The 20,461-nt window shown below is 42.1% G+C and overlaps 1 protein-coding gene across 20 annotated transcripts in view; it reads left to right on the forward strand.

The window, feature by feature from the left end:
• The window catches only part of svila (supervillin a), a 75,881-nt gene that overhangs the window by 16,009 nt on the left and 39,411 nt on the right, over positions 1-20,461 (forward strand). For 8 of the 20 annotated variants that reach the window (XM_019252885.2, XM_019252886.2, XM_019252889.2 and 5 more), the window contains exons 1-2: positions 13,491-14,075; positions 19,554-19,617. In XM_019252885.2, the coding sequence (XP_019108430.1) occupies positions 14,018-14,075; positions 19,554-19,617 (122 nt within the window). In that variant the 5' untranslated portion in view covers positions 13,491-14,017. Of the gene's footprint in view, positions 1-1,526; positions 1,546-13,489; positions 14,076-19,553; positions 19,618-20,461 lie in introns of those variants that run through there. The other 12 variants (XM_027274121.1, XM_027274122.1, XM_019252887.2 and 9 more) reach the window with 8 other exon arrangements.

A 20,461-nucleotide genomic window follows, 5' to 3' on the forward strand; every position in this document is an offset into this window, starting at 1 on the left:
TTTGGGGAGATTGAGTGCTGTCCTACACTTTAGGCACTGCTCTGCTAAATGGGCTAATTTTAAGACGTGTACTCAGAAAATGATATCCAGTCTTTGCCAATACTTTGATAAGGCGTTTATTTTTTTATCTTAAATGTCTTGTAGTGTCTGTCGCTTCCAAAAATGAAAATTATTAATATCCCAGTCATAGTATTCTCCGAGCACAGTTAAAAACTGTTTGCTTCTGCTTTGCTTCTACAAGTGCTATTAAAACCTAAACATCTAGGTCCTAAACAGGTTTTTCCCACTGGATTTAATTTGGAATAACCTCAATGAAGTTCAGGGCCCCTGGTACACCTTAAGCATACAAGAGGGCCTCCACTGATTTTACACAGTTTACCCATGATTGGGAGTTCTATATAGTCTGTTACAAGAGTTGTATAATGTCTCTGTTGCTCTGAAGGGAGCTTTCTTATGTCTGGTAAAACAACCCTTGTGATGTCATCAGGGTTATTTCAGGGTAGCATTACAAACTGGGTGTGTGGAGTAACTCAAGTGTTGCCTTCCTAACAACTGGGAATGAATGCAGAGCTGCACTGCTGACAGTTGAATGTGTGAGCACATTCCAAAGAAACATCAGTTTGTCTTTGTCAGCCATATATTTTGTTTACATTTAGTTATCTTTGGAGGTTGCAAGTTAGAAATGGTAAATTCTCACTTTAATTGGAAAGCTGCATCAAATTTGGTCACTCTTTAAGACTTTAGTCCCCTATAACACTATAATTATAACTATATTATTACATAATACTATAACTATAACTGTACATTGCATGAAATACACTACTGAGAAGTTCAGTTTATTCTAGGATCTGTGACCTGACTGAAGTATTCATTTCATTGTTATATAAATAAACAGATTTATTGAGACATTTATGAAGCTGTAACAAGAAATTAACTTTCATTGTTGAGCTGAAATAAGTCATCAGTTATCGTATAGATTAACTTTTGGATGATCGACTTCAGCACTCATCAAGTGTGTGTTGTGATTGTCAAAGTTGAATAAGGATTGACTGAAACAATAGCCATGGTTCTTTGTATATAAATGCTTTAAGTCCATCATTTATGGCCTTTGAATGGCTTCCTGCCACCCCCAACTTAATTGGCCTCATGACTGCCACTTGTCACTTTCGTCATTGGATTGATTTGGCCCATCGTTCAGAGTGGGAAAGCACCGTTCTAAATTTATCACCCAACCACCCACCCCTCTGGTTGAAGCCTGCTGTGGATCTAGCCACAACACATGTGCCTCCAAAGGAGGGTTGTAGATAGAAAGTGGGTGGGTGTGTGGGGTGGGGTAGCGTGTGTTGGCTGGCAGGGCCTGTTGACCTGTCAGTCTATCTTTATGTCCCAGTAGTCCTGTCCCACAAGCCTCCAGAGCTCTGACCTTCTCAGGGACAGTGGAACCAGTAGAACAGAACAGGAAAGTCTTTTATCTAACATATTGTCCCCATCTGACTCAACTGGAAGACTCAATGTCTCTCTGAGAAGATAACCTACATTGTGAAGGTATGTGGCTTTTATTTGGTGATTGACTACAGGATTAATTGTTGACAGAGTTGCTGAATGACTTTGGTGGTGGAACATTGTGCTTCAGTTAACGTTTTTTATGGTTTTATCAATGATATTTAAAGTTTTGATGGTTTGGGGATTGATACCAATACAGGTATATCCCTAATGTTTAGAGAAGTAGCTTAAATGTACATATCTACTAAGTGTTTTCAAGAAAATTCATTCTAGATTATGTTAATGATTCAATGACAGTCTTCATTGAACTGTTCCTGTGTTGGACTCTTCATTTTGACCAAGAAGCCGCTCTGCAACAAATCTACCCAACGCCAACTCTACTCGTGTCAGTGATTCATTTTATGTTCAGATATTTCTGTAAAAATGTGGAGTTAATTTCAATCTCTCGACTGGAAGTGATCCACTGGATATCTTTATACCTCCATAGGTGCATTTATGTGTGTGTATATGTGAGCTGAGGAAACAAATAGTCTGAGTGAGATTTGGATTTTGGGGGCTGCTCAGCTTCTCCATGTGATTCATTCAGTGGTGAGTGACTGGCTGTGGAGACTACAGTTGTTCATTGTGCTGCACCTGCTCTCACTCTGTCAAGACACACAGACATAAATAGAGTGCTGCCTAACAGGGCAACACACACACCAAACATTTTAGAAGAGTTTTTCTATTGATACAAGCCCTGTCTTCATATATCATTACTCACTCAACCATCTAAACACACGTTATAATTTAACTTCCGACTCCACTTAAAGTGTAAAAACTTTCTTTTGAGGATTTTATGACGTTTTTGTTTGATTATTATCAGGAAAAAACACAACATTAGAATCCTATGCTGATGTGTAAGAGTTTATAAGAACTGTGCATGGTCTCCTGCATGAATCATTTAATCATGATGCCCTGAGCGATGGGTTTATTTTTACCGTCTGCTCCAAATATATGTGAGGCCTAGTTCACAGTTACTTAATTGGCTGAGGTCTGATCTGATTTCCAGCTCTGGGGGAGAGTGGAAGCAGAGTGGTGATGTTGTGGCTGTCTTCTGTTACACATTGTCACTGGTTGACCGTGTCACTGTCACTTTTCTCAGCTGTTTGTCATGATGCCGTAGAGGGGAATCGCCGTGATTCGACTGGCTCAGATCCAGAGCAACGGATCTCTTACTGGGGTTGAGAGGAAGTGCACTGTGTTCATGTGTCATGAGTATTGATGTATCTGTGTTGTGTCTGAGGCCAGGTAATCATCACTACAGTTGGTGTTTTATTTCCTTTTTTGCTGAGCTGAGCTCAGGCTCTGATGTCTTATTCACCTGTCAAGATGAAGTGTTTGTCCTTGTCTGTTTACCAGGAGCTGATCTATCAACCTAAAGCAGTGTGCGCGGCCTTCACATAGCACAGACAACAGTGTGTCTGTGGATTAATGTCTCACTGTTAAAAGCACCATGACTGAACATGCCTCATGCTGCTGTTCAAAGCCTTATTTTAGCATGGACGTCCTCTTGTTAACAGCCAGGGTTGAGTGAACACAGTGTGGACAAGTTAAATAGGGCTTAGACTGACCTAACACTTTGTTTACTGTGCTGTAGCCATAGCTGGACATACAGTGTGTCTTAACTCCAATTGCTCTGTAGTGGGACTGCAGACTCTAGCATGTACCAACTGGCAGTACAGTGTAAGATGTGACTATAGGATTTCAGCTAATGACTGTTTGTATTACTGACCATTGTACGATGTCAAAAAATAGTGAAAATGCCCATCAGGATGTTAGGACACGTCTTTAAATTCCATGTTTTTATAACCAACAATGCTGGATTATCCACTGGGAATAGACATATGCTGTCTGGTTGGTGGTAACTTGGTTGATTTCAATTAAACACAACATTTTTACCTTTTTGAGGTTCTGTATTTCAGCTGGTATTGTGCTTTAATGGTGCATATGTCTGAGTATATTTGTGTTTAAGCAGTATTACACATAGTTTTTCATTTTGCCCTCTGTGGTGCAAGCTGTGAACACAAATTGCAAATTGTCTTTTTCTGCAAGCATCAGGCACAGGGCAACATGATAACATGATATGTAAAGTTGTCACTTGTTGAAGTCCAACTCAAAGTCAAACTCATTTGCTCTCCACCAAGATAAATATCTGTTCTTTTAGCTGATAAATGTTCCGCTATGTTCATCACCTAGTTGCTAACGTTAGATATCAATAAATAATACATAATAAAAATTTAATATCAAAATATTGATAAATTGTTGTGTATTAACTGACCCCCAGCACAGGGGAGAGTAGTATTGGAGCATAGGAGTACTGACTGGTTTCTGGGCCTCAGGGCAAAACACTGTATAATAAAAGCTGTCATTTGTAGTATGCCGTGTATGTTGTACTGTATGTGTACTTACAGGCAACAGGATACTTCACACAATGCAGTCTAAGAAATGGAGCTCCTTTGTGGCCTTGGAACCTCTAGCTCACCAACTGATATTCAGATAGACAATAGTCACACTGAAGAAGGTTTAACCAGGACATATTTACAGTAATGATTTTTCTGTCAACTGTAATCGGACCCTTGTACGTCAGTCCCCCCCATCCCCAGTTTAAAATCTAATTAGTGGTGAGATATGATGAACCAGTAATAGCACATAGGACTGTGAGCTGGGGTCTCTGCCCTTGGACCTGATCTCTGACACAAGCTGCTGTGGCTGACATGCATCACAGACAGTGGATAGGCATCCATGATTTTGTTACAGTTAGACACGCTCAAGACAAAAAGAGACATAATCAACAAATCATAAGCCAGACCACGCTCTGGCAATGAAAACCGCCACAAGAAAGTGATGTGTTTCATGTTGACTGGTTTTTGGACCTTAGAATTGTCTCTTTGCATCTCAGTGTCACTTTGTGTCCAGACACTGAATTTTATCTGCAGCACTGAGATTCAACACTGGTTTTAGTGAATGAAAAGAAGTTGGAAGAGAAGGACAGAAACTGAGACAGAACAGACCATCTCATGCGATGCTGTGAGACCATACTGCCAGCTGTGTGTTGACAGTCTGTCGACAAGTCTTTGACTTGACAGACTCATGAGCAATTTATGCAACCTTGGATAGGATGTAACTGCGGAAAGGAGGAATCAGAATGTTTTGGATTGTTCAGTGAAAAAGATATCCAAGGAAAATTTGTAAATCTGAGGAGAAATTGGGGCTATAAACGATGATGTATGTAGATCTTAGTAGTTTTTGAAACAATCTTGATTTGTCCCAGAGGCAGACAAAATTATTTTTTCAATTTTAGCCAACAACCTTTGTTTTTCCTGACTTAAAATGACTTCACAGGGAGATTTTTTTGTGGCTAGCTGACTAATTAAACTATCATTAGTTCTGTGATCTGGTAGAAAACAGTCGCTGGCTGACTTTTCATTGTTTCGAAACAAGAATCCTGTAAAAGGGAAGCCAGTAGCAGAGTTAATTATTCCTCTGAGTATGATAAGGGAAGGCTATAAGATAAGAATGTTATTTCTTCCCAACTAAATATTGTTTGGCTGCTTAGCATGCATACTTTTAACATTGCAAGAGAATAGAGTTTTTGCAAAGAGATGGCCTTTTAATGTTAGCTGACATTCTGTTAGCGTCCGTCTGTAAATTCACATATTAAGTAACATTTTTCACTACAGGGATGAAGCTTGTTAGCCAGACATGCTTACGGTTGAAGGTTTAGACACCATCTTCTTTAAATACATAGAGTCACTCCTTCTATGCTAGTACTTTCTGTTGCTAAGCTATGACTGGCGCTTTTCACTGAAGGGAGCAACCGTAGATAACATGTACGTGGCAGTCTCTGCGGCTGTATAGTGAAGCCAATGTGGAAGTTCCAAAAACTACAGTTCCTCAAATGTCCAACTTCACAGCAGAAATAAACATGTTTACAGCCTGGTACATGAAACAGTTTGATAATTTATCTATAGATAATTTCCCCGTTCATGACAAATTTTTATACAACTCACCTGTTCAAGTTATATTAAGGCCTAAAATTATGCAGAATTAAGAACACAACCACTTTAAATGACAAGTGGGTACCATTACAGTGGGCTTGTTTGAGCACTCAGGCGTCATTTAGCCTGTTTCAGCTCCACCCACGCTCCACCTTTTTGCCCATCTTTAGATTACCCGGGAGGCAGCAAAGCCAGGTCTGCCAAGACGGTGGCAGCCAGAGTCACCACACTCTGAGCTTCACAATGGCTCTTCAGAAACCCGTGGGTGACGTCACGGATATGACCTCCATATTTTCTATAGTCTATGATGAAGTACCTCTGTCACTGATAATATATTTGTTTAAACAAAGCAGACCTGCGCTGTTGAGCTCAAAGTTAACTAAGTTCCCAGCTCTCACTGTGGAAATTGGTGTATGCTGCCAGGCGCCGATCACTGCAGCTACATTTGGTTCAGTTCACCAGCAGCAGCCTCTTCTCTGCTGGCTCACCTCAAGCTGTGTCGACTCTGGAGGGAAATGAGAAACACAAGCTTTCCACCACTGTCTCTCCTTCCCTTTAAGAAGTCCTATCCTGCAGGATGACAGTTCTTGGGAAGGTGTCCGTGGCGCCTGAGAATGGAAACAAATTCCCTGGCCAAAGGGAATCGGTGAAGAATTCTGGTGCTGTAACTCTCACTCCTGACCAGATGTGCCGTGTATATCACACCGAAGCACACATACACACACGTGTGTTTATTTAACAGCTGAAGGATCTGAATGTGTGTGTGCTCTGACTTGGGTATGTCTTTCCCCAGGGCTTCATTCGAATCAGGTAGTGCAGATGTGTGTTTAAAGTCTTCAAGGTACATCACATGCCTCAGGGGGTCACGTCATCACCGAGGAACAAATGGTGCTATACTGGTTTTCAAATGAATCATGATTGCAATCATGGCTATGGAAAGAGATCTCACTTGTTTCTTGACATTGTATTTTTTAGTATTTTGGTCTGTTTTTGTTGTTGGGTATATTATTTAATCCCATAAAGAATTGGCCAGAAGTACACAATGTGACTTTAAATGTTCTTACCGCAGTAACCATGGTGAGGTTTAATAGCAGAACGATAATGGTAATAGCAAATGTCAGGTTTTGGTGTCAGCACCATGGAATCACAGAGCTTCTTCCAAGTATTTGAAAGTCATTGTAGGAAGTTTATGATAGTATTAAACATCAGATTGGTGGTGTCTGTGGGTGGCATTTTTCTTGAATCTCCTTTGTAGGGACAAGACTATGTTTTTGGACTAGGTGCCACCTCAGTCCTTCTATTGGTCTAATGTCTGTAGAGTTGATGCTTAGGGCCAAATTTAAGCTCTGTGATAGGCCCTGAAGCGCACACTTCTGGACCTCTTGGAGCTTTCCACTTGGAGTCATTGAGTCCCTCACTTAAGACCTCTTATCTGTTTTATTTTGGGACAGCCATACTGTGGTGTGCATGTGTGTGTTTCTGGGTGTTAATACACTGAACAATAGACAGAGAAGGTCAGCGTTGTCTTGGTGTGTCTATTTGCAGGCGGACTGTAAAGTTTCAAAGACTTGAGGCAGCAATGAAAGGAAGTCGATAACGAGGTTTGACGCTCTGGTCCAGGAGTGTCTCTTGGAAGTTTGGCGTGTGACCTCAGAGGCCCTGCAGGGTTTACAGTGCTACTGAACATATATATGCCATGACATTCAAGAACAGAGCTAATGATATTATGTATATGGTTGTAAAATATTGGGATTTGTTTGAAGTTACAGATCTGATTTTAATCTATTTTTACATTAAATACATAAGTTAAAACAACACATCCAAATATTTCATTACCTTGGAACTAAAACTCAGATTGAATTCAAATAAAAACTTGCATTTTAGTTATTTAGCTGTCATTCATTTGATACATTATGGTCCATTTTATGTTCACACTGACTTTTTACAAATGAACCAAGAGCTGAATATAAAGTCATGAAGTTCTGACACGTAGCTTATTCATTAGACCGTCATCCTGCAACTCCATGGGTCAGTGTAGGGAGAGCAAATATCTGTGATTGACAGCAGGTCATATAGAAGTTTGCTGTGTCTCTTGTATATATTTATCTTCTGTGGTGGTCATCTCTGTCTAGGCTTTAAAATTAATCATTTCCTTTCATAATTCTTCAATTACTCACATAAAGAGGAACTATAAAAATTCACAGAGCGCACACAAGCTCAACGCACCTTTGTTTTAATCACTTACCAGTTGCTGTTATTGTGTATCATCAGACGCTTCAATTATTTACACTTCACACACTTCAACTATCCTCACTTAACTTCAGCTTTATCTTTTAGAGTGTGACCAGTCTTAGAAGCCATCGCCTATTGTCGATTTTAGTTTTTGTGGCCAACAGACAATGTTTGTGCTTCTGGTGTAACCAGCGGATATCCAGAAAAACAGACAGCAGATATCCAGACCAAGACTTCCTCTGCAGACTGATTAGCATGATGCATGATGACGATGGGAAAGACAAAAGCTAAATCATCCTCAGTCGATAGCTGATGGTCCATTAGCAAATAGACCAATGTATTCTGCCTTATTTGCTCTCCACATGGACTATAGCAAAGAAAACCTTCTAATGTGATCAGTACAACTTGGACTACAAACCAGAACATTTCTGGTTCTTCTTGGTCCATTGATTCTCCATTCATATGCAGATACCTGTTTGTAGAGATAAGAGTTTAACTGCAAAAAAATCCCTGCATGTATGTAGTAATGTGCATCACCAAATGATTTTGCATAACTGTCACTTCGAAGTATCAGGATCAGGAGGTCATTGACAGTTTCCTCGATAAGCACATGACTTGTGTAAATACAGTAGTCTGGTTTTGCATTCATACTAAAATGTTATCACACAATCCTTTGTGTTTGCACCAAGGTTCTGTTGGAGCCAGATCAAGACCCATCTTATCAAGTGGTCTTGTTCAAGTTGTTTGTCTGTTTGAGTCAGCTGTTATCCAAACCAAACACAACCGGGTTCTTTTTAAGTTTTATTACTTTAAATTGTCTGAAGCTAAATATGACCAGGAATTTAAAAGAACTTCTGTTAAGTAAGTAGTTCTGGATCCAAATTCAGTGTTTAAGTTTAATATCAAACCTCAGCCCTGACAGTGACAGAGCTGTCACTAAAATGTTGTGAAGAACGTTCTGTTTCTTAACACTCCATTTTTACTCTGAAGGTCAAAGGGCACGCTGAAGAATCTGTTTGCTTCATACTGAAATCTCATCATGCTTAGTAAAAGACATCAAACAACATTGCAAATGGAGTTTTAGCCTCAGTTTCCCTCCCTCTAACTCCCTTTATGTGTGCATATGAATATCTTTACCTTTCATTCTCTACCCCCCCATCTGAATTTATGGCTCTGGTGCAGAGGCTCAGACTCTGTTATGTGTCTGCAGAGACGGCAAGGCCGTGCACACTGGATCCCTCTCTCGCCAGACAAGATGGATATCTTTCCATGGGGACGCCGTAAATCTGGACTTTATTTCTAAGATGGCTGTGAAAGAGCGCAGAGCAGGAGACGAGCCCCGCTAATGCTTATTTCTCTCCGTATTTCTCCACGTTCGAGATTTTCCTTCCATGAAGGTGATGCTGCCATTAAGCACTTCTCTCCCAACAGACCTGTCGGGATGCCTCTGTGTGCTCGAGGTCATTTTAAGTGCAAACATGGACTGTCTGGAAGTGTTTATCTAATAATGACCCACTGACGGGCTGCACATGTGAGCCTGTCCAGGCTGAAATAGCATCCACTCTGAATGTGTAGTGGACTGAACATCTGGGGGGATGATTAGTGGAGAGGTGTGGCTCTGTTATTATGATATTAAACATAACCTGCCTGGCTCTTGGTGCTGTTTAATATCAAGTGCCTTTCACGTACTGTTTTACATGATGGCTTCCCAGTATATCATAGCTATACTAACATTATTATTATAAATATCATTTATTTAACTCATTAACATTTCAACTTGTGTGACTGCTTACATACAAGCTGACACTATTTGCAGTGTACACACTCCAACCATATTTGGGGCTTCAACAGATATTCGAAATGGTTTTCACTGACAGTTTTTTTCTCCGTGAATGTTTTCAGTGCTCATTTCAAATGACGGTTCAACCACTTTCACCTCTCATGTTAAATCCCACAGCATGGCTGCCATGCTAGGCCGGCAGAACTGATTGCGGGCGTTCTTGACAATGATTGTGAATTCCACCAGCAGCACGGCAGTGCATTTCAGAAGCATCCCAGAAGCGGCTGAAACGATCATCTGGTCAACAGCCTGGGCACTCCTGATTGTAAAAACAGACGAAAGGGAAACTACGTAGCTTACTTGCTCGTGGTAGAAGCGGATAAACCGAGGAAAAATTACCAAATCTGAACAAGTTAATGAAACATTGCTGGCCGTGCTTGATGGAATCCAGGGGTTACTTTATAAATCTATAAAAGCTTGGCAGCTTTCATTGCTTACATAGTTAACTGTCCACATGGCTTAAAGGTGAAACAAACTTCAAATTGCTTTCTGTGATTCCACATAAACTGCTTTCAGTGCCCACACATCAACTGACATTTCAAATGCATCCCTTATACTTCAGCTGAAAGTTCAAATGCTGTCACCTCCTGCTCTCCAACTCAAGACAAATCACAAATCACAAGAGGCCTCAGGGGGATTTACAATCTGTACAACATATAACCTTCTGTCCTCAGACCCCTTGAGTTGGATCAGAAAATGTCCCCCCAAAAAAGTCAGGAAGAGCCACAGAGGAGACACAAACAACAAAACAAAAAAAAAGAAATAAAATTAATACGTTACTTTCATTTGTGATCAACATCAACACTATAACTGACACCTCAATTCCTTACGATGCCCAAACCTTAACATGTCATGCCCTACTGGTGCTTCAGCTGCTTTAAGTGTTTCAGCTTCAACTGCAAATCTTACACATGCAAACAATTAACATTTTAAGACATTTCAGCATTACCATCTGCAGTTTTCTTGGTAAGCGTGCACACTTTTCCTCAGACACTGTAGCCTTTTCTAGCTGTAGGACTGTCTTGTCTGGGAAATATGAATGTCACTTGGTATGTCAGAGACTGACAGGAACAAAAGCTTGAGGCTAACCCTAAATGCTTGTATGTTTTGGCTTGAAAATGTCACCACTAAAGCGTTTGAACACCAGCACAAATTATTGTCAGTTGTCAGCTTTAATTTAAAACTACTGGTACTGTAATGGTCTTTAAAAACCTGTGTGGATCTCAGTGTAGTTTCCTGGAACTGGAATGCTCTCCCTAAATGTCTATAGATTTCCTGGGACATATATGTTTCACCACTTTGTCAAGTTTTGCAGAGTGACAGGAGACATGGCTTCAATTTTCACTCTCATTGACCTTTGATCCAGTTTCTGGTGTCCGTGCTGTCATTAACCGTCTTAAGTCAGTGTGTAAACATTTACAGAAGCAAATGAGTTCTTGCAGAGTTTCAAAACAAAGTGGATGTGGGAAAGTTTGCATTTAAATTACACTACATGAACTTACCCCGTTTAATTTTAATTGCATAATCAATATCAGGTCTACCTCAGCTGGTTTGCCTCAGTTTGTTTGAAGTGCGGCTTCCTGTCTGACTGTGGCTGTGATATGTAGCAAAAGTAATCCGTCTTAATACAGCGCTAAACATGCTCACATTCCTCATACCGCTGTAGCATACTTACAAATTATCACCCACGATGTGTGCACAGGGCTAAACGCCAAATAAACACCATTTCTTTTGAGTCCATCTGTACATTTTTTTTCATGCGTCTTTGTTTTTTTTACTACTGTCTGAATGAATCCCACAATCCACCACAAAAGATTAGAGAACAAGAGCAGCGTTACATCATCGCAGCGACCTGTAAGGTCTTGCCTTGGCAGTAAAGACTCATCATTACTAATAACAGGGTAGAAACAGTCGGCTGGTTTTGTAGGTCTGATGTCATCCCTGTAGCAGATGAGTCAAAGAAACAAATATTACAAGTCAGACAGCCAGATGTTAGCTGGTAGGTGCAGCGGTGTCGATGACAGCTTGGATGACAAGACCTGTTTAGTTTGGCATTTGATTGACATCATCAGCGATCGTGTCTTATGCCATTAAAATGCTTCCCAGGGTAATTTAGCATTAATGAAGTTGCCACGCTCATTTAGAAATATCGCTCATGCATTTAGAATAGATGTCAGATGTTCAAAGCTGAAATCAACTGATTTCTTTCCAAAAACCACAAAATGGTAGCTGCCTGAAGGTAGGTAATTAAAAAAAGCTTATAGGATTACGTATGTGGCAAATAATAATTGGAATCACTGTATGTCGCCAACAAACTGAGGTAACAAAGAAGAGTTCCTGTAAGTGTTTACAAGGTCAGAACATTGTGAACTAAACAGTGCTCAAATCACACATTGACGACACGCACACACACATGAATGTGAAGACACTTTCAAGTTTCAAGTTCGGAAGTCTGCATTTATGGTTCCCACTCAAGGCGTCGTGAGATAAAAATGAAACGTGTGTCTGGGCAAAAGTGTTGCGTGCAGGTAGGGCTCTTCCCATCCATCCACCCCTAGTGTGAATTGGCAGGTTTGTGATGTTGCCAGATGAGCTCATCTCCAAGAGGGATCCAAACATGGCACCTCTGAAATTTGCACACCCCGGTCAGTCAGTCAGTCGGCCGGGCTGCATCTTCACACACCTGTGCAGCTGTTGACGGAGAGGCCGGACAGTTTTATGTGATTTGACAAATGTTATGATGTGATACGCCTGGACTGTGTTGGTGTGTTTCGAAACACTCCAACAACCTGGTTTACATTTTACAAGAACTTTTAGAAGAAGTGTGCCGAGATTTGTGTATTCTGAAGATACAGAAAAATCACAGCGGGGGAACAGCTTTCTCAGGCTCCCTCTAATTGCTATTCTTTGCATCCTGCAGCCACTGAACTGAGAACGTGACGGTTCTGTCCGCTTGTGATCTGCTTTATGTTGAAGCCCGGGTGTTTGGCGACGACAGCGTTTGCTCTGTATGCTGCAGAAAGATAAGATACCGCTCACTGTTTTCCCCCAACAGAGTCTGAAAAGAAAGCGCTGTCGGGCTCTGCGCCAGCCTCCCTGCAGTGCCCGCTCAGTACAGTGATAAGCATGTCATCGTCACATTGATGCATAGGTGAGGTGTTTGTGTGCAAATGCTTCTGTCTACTTCTTGGCATTCACTGAGAGCATAATCAGACTAGGAAACTGGTTTATACGCACCATGACTCACAGGGAATATCGCTTTATGTGTGCTGTGGGACGCACAAACACTTGATGAGTGTGTTTAAATGGAGAACTGTGAGGCGTTCAATAAATCAACCTGTTTTTCTTCCCCTTGTGCCTCTTCTCAGCTGCTCGGGGAAGAACTAAATTGTTAGTATAATGTTAGCATTAAGTGGACACAGCAGAACTCCGATCCTCTGTCTCTCTCATTACCGTCTGCACGCTTTCACCGACTTTGTTTCTTCCCCTCTCTCATCGTCCCTCCCACCTCCTCTCACTCCCTCTGTCTGCATGCTGTTCCTTTTTTATTTTGTCCCCGCTGAGAGATGACTGGAATTTCTCATCTGGCTGAGAGGGTCATTTTAACTTTCTCCTCTTCCCCTGCTCACTTTATTTCCACTCCCATCCACCGTGCCTGCACTCCCTCTCTCCCTCTCTCCCTCTCTCCCTCTCTCCCTCTCTCTCTCTCTCTCTCCCTCTCTCCCCTCCTTTTCTGACGCTATGCACCGGTTTCTTTGGCATCCCGCTCGTGTGTGAGAGCCAAGGGAAGGCAGCGCTCTCCTGGGACACTCCTAGCTATCTCTCTCTCCCTCTCTCTCTCACACACGCACACACACACACACACACACACACACACACACACACACACACACACACGCTCTTTCTTTTCCTCTTCAGGCTCTTTCTGCACGCAGTACACTTTTCTGCACTGTACAGTAGGGATGGGGCCTAATTTGCTTGCATTGGCTAATGAGCTTAGCCTGTGCTGAGCAGCTTTGAGCCCTGCAGGTTGTTGTAGTGGGTACTGGTTAGCCCTCAGTGGTTAGAGAGAGGAGCCAGAACGGAGGAGTGGATTTCAGAAGGGGCAGAGCTGCAGCCACAGCTTCACCACTCCTCTGTTTGCCTACCAGGACCACCTCTACTTGCACCGACACTGCGGCTGGGACGTCTCTCTCTCTCTCTCCCCCCTCCCTCCTTGCTCTGCCTCTCTCTAATGCTACCTGACTCCCCTCTCTCTCTCTCTCTCTCTGTGTCCCGGAGCACTGACAAGCTGCTTTTTGTAGCTGCATCACCTCTTTAGGCAGCCGCCCCTCTTTCTACCCCCGTCTTTCCATCTCTTTCACCTTTTTTCTGTCTGACCCTCTCCCCTGACTTTGTTGCCAAAATGTACCGGAACCCGTGGATCTCCAATTACCTGACTCACGTCAAGTTTTGCAGCCAAGGTAAGAGCTTCGACTTGGGGCTCTGCAGCTGAGATTCGAAGCTCAGGCTGAGAGCTTTGGGGACAGGTTACTCTGGTTGTGGATCTGGGAATCTGAGCTCTTAGAAGTTGGCAGGCAACAAACCGCAGACTCCTTCCTCTCTGCTCACTGTCCTGCTTTCTAGCCAGCTGTCCTTGCAACTGCAGCTGTAACCTCCAAGGACACTACATAGCAGAGATAAGGAGACCCCTCACAGTGCAGGGGTCTGGGGTTTTTAATGGAAGAAGCTATTTCTAGGCTTCACAGCTACCTAAAGATTTAAGAAACTGTATGTATAGATGTGTTCTCAGGCTTGACAGTTTCCTCATTGCTGTGTATGTGCACACTAGGGCCGGATAACAAACCATATTTATTGAACTGCAGACATTATGAATCTACCTAAACTGAATCTTCTCACAATTCTAAGATAAATGTCTTAATTCCAAATAACCTAAGTCAAAGTTTAACAAGCCAGTTAGCCTAAAGACTGAGTCATGCAACATTTAAAATTTGGCAGCAAAATCAGTTAATTTCACCAAAATTGCAACAATCAGTGGAGGCCAAAGTAAATAGTGAGTTTATTTTGGTGAGCTTTAACAGACAAATTTGTCCTGTTGATATAAATGCAGAATCTGTAAGCGAGACACCAAGGTTTTGGTTTCAGTTTATAGTCCGAGTAGTATTGGCCAATCACGTTTGAGCTTCGGTTGCGCATCTGCTAAAATGCAACCTCTGAACCCATTGGCTGTCTTCTGATGACGATTTTACTTCCTGTTAGCTTTTTGATTTAACTCTTTACTGTAGACTGACAATCTGTGAAACAATCCAGTCATAGACGACGTCTCAGCATTTACCTGCACAGTAAAGAAGAAGTCTTGGCCTGTATTTGCTCTGGCTAAACCAGAAGCCCCAAAACACCGACTGTTACCTCCAGAGGCTACATCGTCATCAGACGATAGCCTACGGGTTCTGATATTGATGGTCACTACATCTGCAAGCTTCTAGAACCACATATTTCACTGTGCCACTTTACATTGTGACCTGGCCTTAATACAGGCGTCGTGTCATGCTGTCATTAATTAGAACAAACGTGACTCAGCAGAGAGAGTACATATCACATACAGAGCATTAAAAGATAACTCTATTTACATTTTATGATTGCTTGGGTAATTATAATCATAGAGGCCTGTTGTGTGCACAACCTCAGCGTGTGTGATAGATGATGACTGGCCACAGGGTCCGTGTCTGCGTCATTCCCACCATTTTTCTCTAATACTTCCTGAGTGAGGCCTCTCTTACATGAGCACAGAGGCTGGTTTCAGGCTGAAGTTAGTTTGATGTGTCATTGTAGCGTTCGTTTGCTCTGGTCCCTCTCTGGTATACTCATTATTCCTCTTGTTAAAGACATAATTGGCTTATTGTCACATAAGTCTACTGTTTGTAGCCACAGCTTCACCTAATTTCTGATTCTCCATCTGTTTTGTAACGCTTTTCTTCTTAAGCCTCTCTGAGCTACAACTTGAGTCTCTCAGCAGGCGGGATGAATTAAGGCAGAATAGGTGGGCAACTGTGTGTGTGTGTGTGTGTGTGTGTGTGTGTGTGTGTGTGTGTGTGTGTGTGTGTGTGTGTGTGTGTCTGTGTGTGTGTGTGTGTGAAGACTTAAACACGCACACACGCCCATGTACATTACATGATGATGTAATGCAGACGGTTAAAGAGTGACACATTTCCTTTTGGGCTCGCTGTAATCCCAGGAATTGAAGTTAATCCTGTATCTCAACTTGGACACATGCTCAGCCCCTGCTGCCTCTTTGGTCCACACATTGAGTGTTTTTGTGTGTTGACTTTGCAGGTTGATTGACATCTACTCCAGTCTTATTGTGAGTGGCCCCACACATGTATTTGTAAGGTATTCTAACTGATTTTCCAGAGCAGGAATCCCATTGACAGCTTAGTTTCTTTGTGTACAGACGGTGTCTGTGATACCTTCACATTAAAGGCTTTTCTCACTTCTGAGTGACACTCTGCTGATTCATGAACTCATTTTATCCTCATGTTTTATCAGTGTCAAGCCACTTTTACAGTCTCAACACACACACACACACACACACACGATGCAGAGGAATTCCTGCCGCATTCCCTTGCGGCTATAGCAGCCATAGTGTTTCTGTAGATTACAGAAAGCATCAAAGGCTCTGCCACATCTGTGATCATTGTGGAGGTTTTAATGCTCGCGTCTGGAATGACTAATGTATCGAGGCACTTGGGCTCTCCAAGGGGTTTGCCCCCAATGGACGACATGCCACTACATATAGGCAGCATAAGGCGTAAAAGTAGAACAGGTCTAGGTTCTGCAGAGCTCTATATGTTGGACCTGACAATAGCCTAGCCGCCCTCCCACCTCAACAGACAGAGGCTTTTGTTATTTTCACACTAGCAGCTAATTAACCTTTACTGTTCCATCTGGTTTAGTTTCACACTCTTGCTAAAGGGGAAATTCTGGTATTTGTCAACTTGGGTGTTATTCTATTAATTTTTGACCTTTTATGACGGTTGGTCCTGATAACATTTTGCTTGCCCCCTGCATTGCAGAGACCTTAGGCTCTGGGAGAAGCATGGCCAAAGGCTCTCGGTTTAACAGGAATCATTTCAGACTTTTTGAGAGAGACCAGAAGAAAACACAAAGTAATCTCCTGGAAGGCCTTGTAGCTGCTGCAGCAAACTGCATAGAAATTGTAGCGCAATTAATATAGTAGTGGAATTCAATAAAAACTGCACCCTGTGTACCTTTTTGTTCTTGCAAAGCAAACTGTATCTCATTACATTTACTGCTACCTCCTGAGAGGTGTACACACATGAATGCAAGAGGTAACCAGCTAGCAAGAAGCCAAGGACGTGGATCCACCAAGGTTGACCAGTTCATTGGTTTGGCCGATTAGGTGGACACACAAAACTATCATTACTGGAGAAAATTGCCTCTGATATTGGCCGATAGCTGTGCACCCAGTAACATGGAGATGTACATGTTACTGGGTCTCTTACATCTCTTACATGCAGGTTTTCAACAGTCAACTCTTGGAATATCTATGCTGGTGCTTTAAAGAGTGATGAGAGAGATGGTTGATTAGCAAACCCCTGGGAACAAACCAGAATGTCCAGAATTCGTAGTCAACCGATTAATCAGCTTTCAGCTTTTTTCCAGCTCCAAACTATCATTATTATATCTGCCTTTAAAAATGCTCAACCTCTAACAGCTCTGGGGACTTTGTACAGAGAAGGTAAGTAAAATGTCACCAGAATGAATGATCCTGATGGCCAAAAAAAAAGAGAATTAAAAAACAAACTTCTCTTGCAGGTCTGGTTTTGGTTCTTTTATTGTCCTTGAACCAAACCGACATTTACAACACTTCCTCTCAGAGTCATAGTTCAGTCGCAGCTGAACAAACAGGTCTCAAAATCGGTGTCACTTACTCTCTCCACTGGAAGTATTTAAGATGAATTTACGATAGATGCTCCATCTAATTTCAGATCTTGCTTTAGTCATCATCGTGTTTAAATCTTTCCCTCAGCATCAAAAGTAACTCATTTGATTGTTGTCTGTACAGCCATGGTTACAGTTTAAAACAGAACTGCTCGAATACTTTTTATGGTGTTAATGTGCCAGAACATAAAGAAATAAAGGCAAGGAAATGGGGCTCAGGCCGTAAATCTATTGAGCATGGACGTATTTCAAATAGCCAAAAAATACTATTAATAATATTTTGGTAGATCTTGTGTAGCACAATTTACATGCAAAATTATGGCATTTCTAAATGGCCCAACTTTTTCTGAAAACAACAAATATGGCACACCTAAACAAGACATGTAATAACTTTACCGAAAGCCTGTAGATAAAGGGGGTGAAATCTGAGCCAAAGAGGAAAGAGTTCAAAGGGTTAATGTGAAATTTAAATGGTAATTTATGTATTCATGAGGCTCACTCAAAGCCTTTCATCAGAGAGATTCCGCCGTTGTAAAAACACATGGCCAGTTATTAGAGATCACTGCACAACAATACGTTACTGTTTCAGTGAGTGAAGGATGTGTGTGTGCAGGATCCAGCCTTTGTCTTATACTATGAAATATCTGCTTGAATGGTGTCATCCTAATCTTTGGATCATTGTCAAAACAAAACACAATCGGCTCGGATAACCAGGATTATCATACAAGACTCGCAAGGAATGAGCCGTGTTTTCACCAGCCTTATTCCGCCCAGCTGAAAAAATACATGACCATCCCCAAACACATCCAGGCACACCGCCCTCTCCAAATAAGCCTTCTTTTCTTCTCAAATGATGTTTTGCTTAAGTAGGAGGGGTAAAGCATCAATCCAAACATCCTTAATAAGGACTAACAGATCTGGAATGGGTGGTTTGGGGGTGGGCGGCCGGCCCTGGGGGAGAAGTTAGGGGTTTGGGTGGAGCAGTGGGGGAGTCAGTGGCGGTGGAGGCGTCACGCGGCCCTGAGGTGAACTCGGGAGAATATGGAAGTTGGACCACATGTTTGTCCCGAAATCTGCACGGCTCTGGACACTCTTGAGGTCCGAGGGCAGCCAAAACCGCACGTTTGAGGTTTGGAGTCAATAAGTGAAGCAGACATTCCTTAAAGGGATGTTCTGCAGAACTCGCATTCCTCACAAGACTGTTTATGATGCTTAATACCCACTAATGCCTCTTCTGATAATGAGGCTGTATTTCTCTGTAGGCAGGTGTTTATGTCACGTTTTGCCCTCGTTTACTGACTTTGGCTCTTTCCCTAATAGACACCAGACTTTATTAGCTCAGGTTGTTAAGTCTTGATTGAGTTTAATCACATAGATTCATAATTGTGTGTCTGCAATGTTTGGGGAATGTTGATGGTATGGTTTCTGTCTCCTCATGCTGTCCTCTATCTGTATTCACGGCGTTGCTGCCCAGCCTCAGCGTCATGCTCGGCTCCTCCTGGCATCGTTCCTGCTGCAGCGTGCTGCAACCTTGACGTGTGATCAGACTTTACAGCGCCTGTGTCAGTGACACACATGCAGTCACTCCTCTGTCAAACCCTTTTAAGCTGTGACCTCATGTATGCAGCACATAGACTGATACTTAAGATGGAGACGGTGACTGTCTCCGGATGTAAGTGCAGTGTTGCTGTTTGTGGGAGGGTCGGAGGGTGCAAACCTTTTAAAGTACACAGCTCACAAGATTATTTGATGTGATTCAGTCAGGCAGGCAGATTGTTGTTTTCCACATCGTTTGTTTTCTCAGTGGAAGTCCACTTAATGAACGTGGGTCCGTGCCAAGGACCCGCACACAGACTGGTTCACCTTAAGGTGCTCTCTGCAGAGAAGAACAAGAAGTTAAAAGTGAAGGTTGTGCTGTTTGAATGAGCGTTGTCACAAGACTTAATGTTGCGTTCTTTTTTTTTTTCTTCTGTTCACAGGACTTGGCAGTGAGACCCCCATCAAATTAAGTAATCCCAGATTACTACAGAAGAGAGCTTTGAGGTAAGATATGCTCAAAAACTTTCTGTGTTTCATCAACTTTTTATTCATATTGTTAGAGACCTGGTGAGTAAGGTAGGTGGTCACTGCTAGTGGGTGAACTAAGGAAGTGACCGTGGTCAAAAGCAATTCATACTTTTCAGTAACAACATACACTGAACACTCTGCAGGACCACAGAAGACTGTGAATTTTCCACCAATCACAACCCACAAATATTTATTCAAATGAAGAAAAACAAAGATACATGAACAAACTGCAGATTTTGGCCACTAAAGAGCCCTTGCCATAGTATTTGAGTCACTGAAAACAACGTAGTCCCTGCCAGAGCTCCACTTTAGCGATATCTACATATATCGTGTAAAGAACCCCTCCTCTTACACTTCTGCCAGGATGAAAGCGTACTCAGATTCTGTAGATGCTTAATGGTCCTTTCAGACACGGTGTCATTTGCGGTGATCCCTCTGTGCACTCCACAGCCAAAGTTCAACCTGGTCAATCCAGACTTGTCACCTTGTCGATTCGTGCATCTGTTTGAACAACAACTGTTTGAACAACAACTATCTGACATTTTGCACTCCAAGTGGGCATTCCTATAAGGATGTGAGATTACGTGAAAACTATGAATACAGATTGCACCAATTTCCAACGGACTCCTCTTATTTTTCTACAAATAAAAACGCTACAGTCACAGAAATGTTCTTCACATTGAACTGTGAGATTTTAATGGACGTACCATGAAACAAGTGAAGATGGCAATCTTCTCTGCACCGAGAGTCTTGAATCGTCATGGGTGGGGCTAGACTGCTTTTAAGGTTGGTTATACTCACAATGACAATGATAATCTCA

The sequence above is a fragment of the Larimichthys crocea genome, chromosome XXIII, assembly GCF_000972845.2.
Source record: "Larimichthys crocea isolate SSNF chromosome XXIII, L_crocea_2.0, whole genome shotgun sequence".
Lineage (NCBI taxonomy): Eukaryota > Metazoa > Chordata > Actinopteri > Sciaenidae > Larimichthys > Larimichthys crocea.